Source organism: Gadus morhua, chromosome 14 (genome assembly GCF_902167405.1).
Source record: "Gadus morhua chromosome 14, gadMor3.0, whole genome shotgun sequence".
Lineage (NCBI taxonomy): Eukaryota > Metazoa > Chordata > Actinopteri > Gadiformes > Gadidae > Gadus > Gadus morhua.
In genome coordinates, this window is record NC_044061.1 from 12,781,135 (window position 1) to 12,793,431 (window position 12,297).

At 42.5% G+C, this 12,297-nt stretch overlaps 1 protein-coding gene across 2 annotated transcripts in view; it reads left to right on the top strand.

Moving 5' to 3' along the window:
• The window catches only part of mettl15 (methyltransferase 15, mitochondrial 12S rRNA N4-cytidine), a 36,405-nt gene extending 24,381 nt beyond the window's left edge, over window positions 1-12,024 (top strand). For both annotated transcript variants that reach the window (XM_030376915.1, XM_030376916.1), the window contains exons 4-6: window positions 5,173-5,355; window positions 7,145-7,323; window positions 10,545-12,024. In XM_030376915.1, the coding sequence (XP_030232775.1) occupies window positions 5,173-5,355; window positions 7,145-7,323; window positions 10,545-11,008 (826 nt within the window). In that variant the 3' untranslated portion in view covers window positions 11,009-12,024. The remainder of the gene's footprint in view (window positions 1-5,172; window positions 5,356-7,144; window positions 7,324-10,544) is intronic.
• Window positions 12,025-12,297: the final 273 nt, after the last annotated feature.

The window sequence follows — 12,297 nt, forward strand, 5'->3', positions numbered from 1 at the left end:
AGAACGAGACGTCTTTCTGGGAGAATCCGGCGCTTCAGTTCGTGAATGTCTGTCTTGAAGTAGGTAAGTGTTTTGTATGTATTGATTTTTATTTCCACTGTGTGAATCATTTTAGAACATCATCCTGATCCCTGCCTTGATACTACCTTATGTATCAATGGAGACCTCACACATCAGGAAACAAACCTCCCATTATTCCTCTGCTCCCATGTGGGCTCCTGTTTGGATTCATTGTCATCTGGTAGTGAAGAAGAATTTAGTTGCAATGATGCACATAGCTCAGGATGACAATGTGCATCCTCGAGATTTTAACAAGGTGAAGCCCCACTGCAACATTGTCTTTGCGTATTATCAATAAGCAGCAAACAAACAAAATCACTCATACGTACATTACTTAAATATATAAATATTTTATGTTTGAGGCCAGCTTACCCTGCTACAGGAAGATGGGTAGCAACAGTGGCGCCAACCTAGCAACCACCAAACCTTTTGAGTTTATTCAGTAACATCTTAAAGTAATTTAAACGCCAACAAAAGGCCCAAAGAAACGCTTTGAATGATCTCACACTGACGGATGCTGCCTTGGGAGGGATTTCATTGGATGATGAAATGCCTGATGACATGTTAATAGCCCATGTTGCGTCCGAGGTTCCAACATGTTTGACACACTCCATTGTAGTTACCACAGCACCCCAGCTATCTCCACAATGTCGTGTGTACATTTTCCTATGTCTGAAACCTCTAAGCGCAGGCTAACACTTGAGTTAAACCACAACATATTTGGTCCATAAGGATCCATTTAAGCACTTTATTTTTGCATTGTGTCTGGGACAGACATGAATGTCAACACCTAAGCACTAACCTTTGGTTAGCTGAAGGTGTTTTTGTTTAAAAAGAAAATCACAAGAAGCTTCACCGGAAGGTTGATTCAGGTTGACTAATTCCTAACCAAAATATAATTATTAGATGTTCTTCACCTTTTTCTGTAGATATTTTCATTACTGGCCCCCCTGTAGAAAACAATCAATCAGTATCTTGTCTTATGGTTCAGTGACGCAGGTAAAGGAAGTGAGCGGGTCAACACAGGGAATATTTCAGGCTTGATTTGTGAAGAGGCAACGCGTCTTGTTGAATGAGCATGCACTCACACAGTCTGTTGTGAGGCCTGCCAATACTAGAATTGGTGGATTAAGACTTGTTTTGTGGTGAAACCACAATACGTTTCTCCAGTTGGTCGTAATTATACATCGGGTCACACAACAACATTGTGTGACCCGATGTTTTTCAAACATTTTCTTGCACTAGTTACCTTAGTATAAATGGCATGTTTCAACTGTACCACCGTTCTTGTAACACTTTTGGCCTTGAACATTGTGAATAACAATTACAAAAAAGTTTCACATAACCTCAATGTCATGCCAACTCAGTCACCGGCGACCATATGGATATTGACAGGGTTCTTCACAAAGCATTACTCTGGCAGAAGAATATACTTCCTATAGTAATTTAAGCCAATTGCTTGCTAGCCATTTATGTCAAGAGAAAAGGGAGTTCATGAGATTGTTACTCCAGTCAAAACCTACTTTTACTGGAACAAATGATAGGTTGTGGTGCTCAGGGTCAAAAAGTTTGGCTCCATACAGCAGGTGATTTCAACATTTGGTCATTTTATGTTTTTGAATGACCAAATCCAACCTCTTGGGGCCAAAGGCCAGACTTTGCATTATGATTCTCCTTTTAGTTTTTCTGATGATGTCAATGTTGTGGGTTGCGTCACCTATAAATAGATCCAAGCAAGATCTTCCTAGCAATTTTGAGCCCACTCTTGGACCTCAGCACATACACTACTGAAACTTGTCCTATTTAATAATATAAGACCTTACATAAGACATTTATATCTCCAACCCTGTGTATAAGCCACATAAAGAAGTTAATAATTCAAAAAAATTATGTAACTGTTTTGCATATTTTTGAATCCTTCCGTGGCTTGGAAAAAACATGATTTAGAGGAGGCTGCTGTGCGTAGCTTGTTTCTGGTATGTAGGCACTAATGTCGTACGTCGGCAAACAGCCACACTAATGACACATTTAATGGGAAAAGCCAATGGAGAAACCTCTTTTGCATCAAAATAAAATCCTATGTATTAACAGCACTTACATTTTTATTTTGAAATGTAGATTTTATGAATGCCCTGTATATTGTGCTGACAGACCAATTTAAAATCGTATCTAATTTAATCTAATCCAGAATAACATTTTTACTCTTCCAGCTGAAGCAAATATTCTATGTTTCTATTGCAGATTTGTATACATTTGTAAACATGCATATAATTTGATTTAAACGATTTGTGTTGTATTTAGTTAAGTATAATCTCGATTCTCCTCACCACTGGACATGGAAAGGGAATGTCAAGTTTCTTCAGTTAATTCAACAAATTAATAGTGTATTTAAGGTGTTAAATAGTTACATAATGAAATAATGGATACAGCTGCATTTTTTATTTCAAACAACCTCATTCAATGGGAGCTCAGTTGAATTCCAATTCTTCACATTTTGAATGGCGAATTGAAATGTATGGTCTCACAGGGAATGCTAGTTTGTTCATATTTCAGTTGTAAATTATCCAATGCTATAAATTCACATTCTTTCTAGATGTATCGCAAGGTCCACGTAGCAATAATACATCTTGTGGAAATTATTTGCACTCAAGTCACAAGTGTCATAATTGAATTTAAAGCTGGTGGCGTTTGAAAATGTTTCTGTTATTGCTGACTTCCCAGATGAAAGGACCTAAAGTGCACATTATTTTCTGCTGTGTTTTCAAGAGAGAACCATACTGTGAGTGTCGTTTGTATGGTAAACTGCACAAGTCAATGCTGTCCATGTACACTTTATGATAAACAACATATCAAGCCCTTTTCCAGCTGTTTTGATCAACAGAACTGTGATTGCGATCCTCACTGTTTTACATCCTCTGCCTCACTGTCTGTTACCAAAGGTTCCTGTACACACAAAGCTGGTAAGAAAAACAGAAGGACATCAGCATTTGAATTTCTAATATCAGGAAGAAAATTAAATGAATGACACTCCCTCTCCATTATGGTGTCTGTCCAAGTTGGCACCCATTGCACTCCTAAACATCCCTTGAACGGGGAATCCCTCTTTAATTTCGAAGGATACTTCTTTGATAATGAAGGGAGTTTTTTTCTTGCCCTTTAGGAAGATGGGGTAAGGGGGTGTCATAAAATTGTCCTTTGAAGTCCTTTGAGGCTGTAACTGTGATTAAGGGCCATACAAAAATTACTTGATTTACTTTGGACTTGATACAACTCAATGCCTGACAAAGTTGCCACAATAGAACTGTAGCTCTTTGAAGCAAATGTTGTGGTTGTAGGCTACACCTGCTCCATTTAATTCTCAAAACCCATTTTGAATGTGCCAAGGCAATAACAAAAGGTTCTGAGATGTTTGAAACCTACACAACTTATTTATGCAACTGCTAATATGGTCAGACTGTTTTGCGGTAGACATCTGCCAAAACAGGTGTGTACTGTTTTTGCAGGTCACATCATGCCATTGAAGTTTGATCAATCTGATTGTCTTATTGTCATACAGCCAACCCAATGTATTTGTCTTTACTGACTGTAGCAAAATAAAATGTTCCTTCCTTTAATAACTCTCAAGACATGGATAAGGGAATCAAAACAAATAAACACAGTTTTAAACCAGAATCCCAGAAGACAAAACGCTCCAAAACTTTGACATTAAGAGCTCTGTTTATAAACTGCCTCTGTGAACCAAAGGGACATAAGAGTTCCGGGGAGGAGGTGGTGCCTCTGTTATGCAGCGTTTGAGAGGAAGGAGGAGGTAGAGAGGGATTGCGCATGTTATGGGGGAGTAAGAGAAATCCTCTGCTATAGATTTTTCAACAAATAATGACTATGCAAGACGATGAATAAGAAAAAGCGAGGGAATAGGAAAGCCCTTGCAGCGTGGGTGAGATGCTCGCTTGCCCCTCTCTCTATCACCCGTGGGTGTAGAAATAGAGGACATGCCAGAGCCTGGCCTTGTGTAGAACGCTGGCTTATTCTCCGATGGGTAAGGCTTTCCTGAAAGATGCGATGCACTAGGAAGGCAGTTCAAACCAAAATGTTTTGGGGGGGGGGGGGGGGGGGGACACTTCACTTTTTCGGCCGGTAAAATAACCCAGGAAAAATGGAGGCGAATGGAAGCTCTTCATCAGCATCAGAATGGTGTTATATCTGGAGGATGATTTATCCTCATGATCGCTGCCACACATAGAACTGCTGAACAGCCATGCCTCAGCCTAATACCCAGTGCACCACATACGGCCGCTTACATTCCTATAGGAAACACACAGTAAACAACCTAAGCACATTATTGGCAACACTGCCACTTTATATGTATCGGAAGGCAGCAGTCTTGTGTGTGTTGGATTTCGTAAGGGTGGAGGCAGGGTCACACATGGGGTCCTGACCTAAAGGTTAGAAAAAGCGTGTTGCAGAGATCTGGTTCTCTGTGGTGGATATATGCGTGTCTCACTGCCACCATCATCTTTGTTCAGGATGTCTTTAAAGGTCACATGAAAAATGCATGAATGTGATTTGAGGATCTCAGCACCTGTGCACTGAGCCAGTACGGGGTCACTCTAAGACAGGAACTAGCTCAACAAGGAAGTCCCTGAGATATTAAAATATGCCTGTTAAATGAGCAGCAAGTGCATTTTATTCAAAAAAATAACGCTATGATCAGCATGTTGTGTTCTATTAATGTTACAGTCCCTCAGTATTTATGTGAAATTAATGTGAATGATGAGTCATGCTTACCATTTTTGTGCTTAAGGCTAAATAATAATTTCATTTTTTCTATATTCAGTGAGGCATATGTTCGAAATATAGTTTGTAAATAAATATAAATAAAGCACCTGGTAAAATAACATTGCTGTTTTGAAAGGGGTTCATATTGTAGTTTTTGTTGGCCTCCCTTTTTTCCTTAAGCAACCCATGGACTACAAATCTTTTTATTTGCAATTTGCAAAACATTTCCCAATTTTAAACGTTGTTTTCAAAATTGTTATGATAATCCTGGTGAATTGCTTTGAAATGACATCCATTTCCGTGTGTCTGTGTTTCCACTGTGTATTTTCCTAGTGGTCGTCTCCAACCCTTGCTGGGCCGGTTCAGCGAGCTGATCCTTCAGCAGGAGGTGAAGCCAGGTAGTGTAGATGTGGTGCTCCTTGATGCCGGTTGCTCCTCCATGCAGATGGACCAGGCCCAGAGAGGATTCTCTCTCAGCAGGGACGGCCCCCTGGACATGAGGATGGATGGAGACAGGCAAGTTCTACCAACGGAGGCCAATCAAATGAAAAATTGTTTTTTAATTGAAAGTGGTAATCTCAAAGAATTTTGGCATGCTCATGAAGGCCAATTACAATTGTTACGACCTGGTTGTCGGTGGCGACACTGTTTGAAACTCTGCAAATGATTACAGCTTAGCGTCAAAGATGTTGCCAAAGAGGACAAAACAGAAAGCTACTTTCCCACCTTCCATTATATTCCAAACAAGTGTTTGGGCAGCTCCCATAGCTGTGCTTTGGTTTGTTCAACAAACAGAAGCACATTTGAACAGCCCTGGCCTCTCCATTAGTGCCCTCAAACAAACTAATTCCCATTTTAAATTCTGCATTGACTTGCTCACGGACTCAGAGACTAAGGCACGCAGTTAGAGTTCTGAGCGAAGAAGGTGGCTGCGTTTTAGGCAGTGTAATAATTATGAATTTCGAGCGCAGAGGAACATTTCAATAAGAGGCAAGGGTAAGTGAAATAAGGGGTGTTCCCGGTTGTATTAATGTATATAGAATGAGGCCATCGACTGAACTTAGCCAGTTCTGTGCAACATTGAACTAACAAATACTGTCTTTATCTTTGAAGTTACCCATCAAGTTCCACTCAGGCTGATTCTCCTTGCAGTTCAGCACCAGCACTAAAGACCCCAATATACTTGGGACATAATCAAAATTGCCAAAACCAAATCAAAGCGCCCTATTGCTGCAGGTACTCAGCACGCCTGAACAATTCAAATTTTCTCACCGGCCCCGCCAATAGTCTGCTGCATGCAATCGGTCAACAAGACCACGTGTAGCAGTGGCTCAAGAGGCGAAGCAGGTTGTTCGACAGCCAGAAGATTGCTGGTTTGATCTCCAGCTCCTCCTGGTTTAGTGTCGAGGGGTCCCTGAGCGAGACGCCTCGCTCTAACTGCTCCAGACGAATGGTTTGAATGGTTGACGCGTGCAGTAGGTGTATGAATGTGTGTATGAATGGGAAAACGTGAGGTACTGAGTGCTTTGAATTGCGCAGGTTAGAAAAACGCTGTATAAAGGCAGTCCATTCAATGCCTTTGTTTTGTCTCACCCGTGACTCACAGCGTTGAACAGGAAATTCACACATTGCAGTGGTTATATTGTACTCGCCGTGCTAAAACAATATCCCCCATCGGAACATGCCAATTTCAATTTCGTAAATGAGATAGTGCTATAATTACTGTAAGAAAGACAACCTTGGTTTGCTCTGTAAAGTTCCCTCATGTAGACCCAAAGGAGGCTTAGATTAAACCCACTTATCTAAAATCGTTATCACACCTGCATAGTGTGCTCTTTCTAAATGTTACTCTTACAAGGTTATTGCTAATGCAAAATAAAGAAAATGTATTTGTTTTGTATTAACTGACATCTCTCTTGGACGGACAAGCGGAGACTCAGCCACATGATGCTATTTAATGGGACAAATGGCATGACGGCATGACTAACGGGCACCTGTTAGTAGTTCAAATATGAATGACCCATGCAATGTAACACATTAGCATGCTGACGTTGTGCCTTCTTTGTCAATTTGTCACAGCCAACCAATGCAAATGTAAGGATGTAGCGTTGGATAGACCTTTTGATGTCAAATGAAAATCGACATCTTCAGAACAGTGTGCAATACCAACCTCCCCGTTAAAGCGACAGCGTTGCTTTATGTTCCGGGGCATCGACTCCAGCGCGGCGGTGCTCGCTCAGGATTGATCTTTGTCAGCGAGGCCGTGACGTCAGAGCAACCTAATTGGGCTCCTGTGTGTGCGTAGGTATCCCGACACACCGCGCGCTGCTGACGTTGTGAACGCGCTGGATCAGAAGTCCCTTGCGTCCATCCTCCTTGCGTACGGGGAGGAGAGACATGCCAGGAAGATCTCCTCAGCCGTCGTTGAGGCGCGCAGCATCTGCCCCATCACACGCACTCAGCAGCTGGCCAGCGTGGTGGCAGGTAGGCCACCAACACCCAATCCTCCCTCTCCCCCACTACCGTCACCACATTGTTTCGCTCATTCATCCCCACACTATTCTCACAGCCCCGATCCACACGGCGTCCACACCTCCCCCTCCACCGTCACCACATTTATTCATCCCCACAGCCTCCTCACCACCGTCCCCACTTTCATTCATCCCCACAGCACTCTCGTCCCTATCACCTCCACCATCAACACCACCATTATCACAGCTTACCCACCTCCCCCTCCATCCCCACCACCACCACCACCACTCAACTACAGACATCACCACAGACTCCTCGGCACCACCACCATCAAGACACACATTGCTCACCAGCATCACATCCTCTGCCATCACCATCACATTCATCCCAACAGCTTAATCACGGTTCCCAGGAAATCCACACTAAGAAGGGTCGGGGGGGAAAGCCATTTGTCTGCAACGACCCTTCATGTCCACATTCATGCTCCTTTTGACGCACCCACCCCCCCCCCTCCCCTAAAATGAAACCAAACACATATACACTGTTCCTTTTAAGATGTGTTTTCTCGAGAGAGCTTAAAGGCGTGGCCCCTTGTAAACGGAGTATCTATAGACGCAATGGCACTTTCATGCTACGTTTGCATTCCTTCCCCATCCATAGTTTCTCTTGATGGATTGCATCATTTGAAACTGTTCTCTCCCAACTATTTCATCTCGTCGTCACTCGCTACCCACGTATTTGCAAAAAAATAACAAGTACAAACACACGCACACACACACACACACACACACACACACGCACGCGCACCCGCGGACACACACAGACACACACACACAAACAGACGGAAAAAAAGGGCAGTATTTATGTTCGCATCTCCGAGGGATTGCATTATTTTTCAAGAGACGTGTCTTGGTCTGCGAGCAGCAGTGAGAGTGAGATGTCCTCTCAGTAGTTGTTGCACATCGCGGTTCGTGCGTCACACGGGGAGAACAGGTGTGACTAAGGGCAGTTGTTTGATCTCTTTTGAAGAGCAAAGTGCTTCACCACAAATGTTTATTCCAATCAAATGGAGAGGTCCTGACTGGTGTAGGTCCCTGGGGCCTATATGCGTACCTGGGGTCTCTGCAGGTCCCTGGGGGTCTGCGCCTGGCTGCTATTGTGACACTGTTGCCTAGCGAAAGAAAGCGTGACAGTGAGAAACACCAACAGGATTTATTCTATAGTCTTTTTCTTTTTTTTCTGCATACATCCTGTGGGGGAATTTAGGAAGATGCAAACCCTTTTTGTTAAATGTTTTAACTTCTTCAGATGTATACACCCACTGTTGTTCTACAGGTCAGTAGTAAACTAGTACCTAGACAATAATTCTTGGAGAGGGATGAGATGGGATTACGTATGAGGGGTTGTCATGACGATGGGTGCTTGCAGGCATTGTCCATGGGCAACCTAAAGACGTCACATCAACGCCATAACAGCAAACGAGCCTGCCTACACGACCATGAGTTGAGGTCACTTGCAAACAACATTCGAGAGACAAATTCACAATTCAATTCAAAAGATTGTTTCACTCTTTCAAGGTTCACCTTCCCTTCGTCTAAAAGATAAGACCGACGATCGCTAAAGAATTGAACGTGTTATGGTTGCACATAGTGTGGACATCATGCTCATGCCCGTCGAGAGCTTTGTAACACGCAAAGTCTGGACTCACCTGCTTACAGTCCCTACAGCTCTGTCTCTGTCTCTTGCTCGACTATTTACATTTCCCTCTGGTAAATTACACAAATAACATGCTCAACCAAACATACGATGCACATCAAGGTTTGCCCAAGGGAATAAACAGCAGTCTCGATTGATGAATAGGTTTTTTGGATCGATGAGGCATTCATGCCATTGCCATGCATTCAGCCGGTCATTGCTGCATAGGGCGTTGCATCACAGTCAAGAATGAATCACATGGGACCAGAAGGAGGTAAATGTCTGAGAGTCTTTTCAGGCTTAACCTCTCTCCCCCGGTCCCAGGCTCTTACTGTGGGAGCTGTGAGGGATGAATTAGAGCGAGCACACAGAGTTACGCTACACCAGACCAGAGCTTGTCCTTGCCGGCCAAGCCTGGTATTGATTGCAGGGTGAGTCACACGGAGCGCTGTTGAGCGCAGGAGGAGAAAAATGCCACACTACTTAGTTTCTTTTTGTGGTTGTTTGTTGTTGTGCTTTCAGTTTGTATCCATCTCTGGATATTTATTTAAAACAACCATCCCTGAGTTTTTATTTCCCTCAATCTAGATAGGAAGAGCCAACTGGGGAGAACACCCTGCTCCTGTCCGAGTCAGTCGGGCCAACACTTTTCGATTTTGGCTTTATACAGTGAGCTTGTGATGGATACGTGTGTTCAGTTGTCTTGAGTAATGTCAGCAACAGGTCACACACTATTCTAGTCAGTGAAATGTTGTTTGAAAAGTGGTTGAAAAGAGTTTCCGGGAATAGTTTCTGTATTCAATGATGAATTAAAGGAGGGCGTTTTTTATGTAGTAGAACCACAGGAGACCCATAATATATATATAGTCTAATTATGGGAGGTTTCCTTCATGGCTAGTCTTGCTTAAACAGCAGCAATCATTGATTGTTTACACCCCTGCCTAAGTAAGTGCCAGGAATATTGAACCATGCAACAGTTTATATAAATATAAAACGTAGTTGCATAGTAATTGACATTGGATTTAAAAACTTCCCACACAAAGCAATGGGGTAATTTGTCAGCAGGCTGGAGAATGATTTATGTAGTATGCTAGTCTTTCTATCAGCCAGCAGAATTAATAAGTATAAAATATGTATGCCAATCAGACTTTGTAACTACATGCTTGGTGGAGCTTGAGTCTGCATAAAAAAAACACGTGCTTGTATTTTTGCACTGTAGCCATAGCTATGGCCATAGTTGGTAATTAATGGAGTCACAACTACTATTCCCTAGTAGTATACAGTACTATTCACTAGTTATACATGATAACAAGTTTAACATGATTCCACAAGTGTAGATGTATTTCCCATGGTTTGAAGTTCATTTTTAGTTCATACAGAGCGGTAAAAGGAAGACAACCCCCTTTCGGAGAATGTTCTAATATCCTGATTACCACGGACTCGGCGTCATGATCCGATCACAATTTTAATCAGGGCGCAATAAATAGCTTCAGTATTCTCAGGGGTGCTCCCTGTTCCTCTGTCTCCTCTCCCTGAAGGATCGTTCCCTAGCGCCGCTCTCTACGCGCGCAAGGACAAGCTGGAGCGCCCGTCCCACGTGGCCACCAAGACCTTCCAGGCTCTGCGCATCTTTGTCAACGACGAGATGAACGAGCTGCACGCGGGGCTGCGCGCCGCCCAGACGCTGCTGAGGCCCGGCGGTCGCCTGTGCGTGCTCACCTTCCACTCCCTGGAGGACCGCCTGGTGAAGCGCTTCCTCAGCGGGGGGGACATGGCCACGCTTGACCAGAGGCACCCGGGCCAGAGGCTCCGGAGAGGGGCAGGGGAGAGGGAGGGGGAGGGGGAGGAGGAGGAGGGGGAGGAGGTGATGGGGGGGAACCGGACGAAGACGACGTCGCACTGGTCGCCTCTACAGAGAGGGGTCACAACGCCCGGGAAGAAGGAGCTGGCGGAGAACCCTCGGGGTCGCTCCGCTAAGCTCCGAGCCGCGCTGAGATGCTAGGACATTGGGACGGTTTTGTCGATAGGTGTTTTCAAACATTTCTCTGGTCGTAGTCATAGTTTTGTACCGCTAACCTCATGTGGCCATACTTAGATTATTATAAATTATTATAATATTAAAGACAATTCAATCAAATATGAAGATTTCAATTATTTACTTATTATACCGGATGGATGGAATCCGATTTGTAAAGCCTGCAATCGCTTCCTATATTATTCTATTTACATGCTTACTCAATATGATTCAAAATTGTGCTTTGGGATTTCTCGAGTGACCACCTCACACCTACACAGACTGCTTTATATGGATTCATTTACATATCTTCCTTGACTCTCACAAGTGAATATATTGCAAAAAAAAAAGAGACTTTAAAGGACTGTTTTTTACGTACTGACTTTATTATTTTCAATAGAGATAACTGTTCTACCCAGGTTCTGTGTGTTCTTCGTATTCCTCCCGATGAGCAATAGAGTCCAACTTCTACTGTATTGCATGAATCAGTAATGCCACAAAATACCAAGTGACGCAAGTGTCAGAATTGGTGATGAATGAGAAGGGTGACTGTTATGAAACATCTTCTCACTTTAACTTAAAGCAGACGACGTGATGAACTTTACTATTTTACTTTGACTAATTGTTATTGCTCCATTAAGACGATCAACACTTTTTTTTCTCTCTTTCCCTGCCTCCTTCATGACACTATAAATATACCCTACTTGTTACCTTGGAAACTAAACGACTGAGTAACATTTAACTGCATCTAAAAGTGCAGTGTTTTACGACAATCAATGTCAAATGCTTGTGCTTAATATTGTCCTTCTAGACATTGTCACAATGGTTGATACATAGCCATCGGAACTAAACTGTGCTATTATTTTGGTTGCAATTACTTTAGCTAAAAATGACAATTATATAGATTTCATTTAAATATTCACCTATTATCATATAATCGATAAAGGCTTTGGCTTATTGCTATTGGTTTTCATGTAATGACTTATTAAAAAAAATAGATCAGATCTTTTGACCCTGGACTTGATCCTGAAATTCTTTAGCAGATTGAAATCTTAATATAATAATATAATAATAATAATAATCTTTTCCTTGTGATAAATACTCGAAGCGTATATATTTTATTGAGCTCAAGAGAGCCAGATCAATTATTATAAATCAATCACTGTTACCTATGACTACAAGTTTTCAATTACCATGGAAACACAGGTGGCGGTTAATCTGAGAATGTTCTATTGTTGTAAACTTTAAAGGTGCACCATGCAGATTATTGGTTTAAA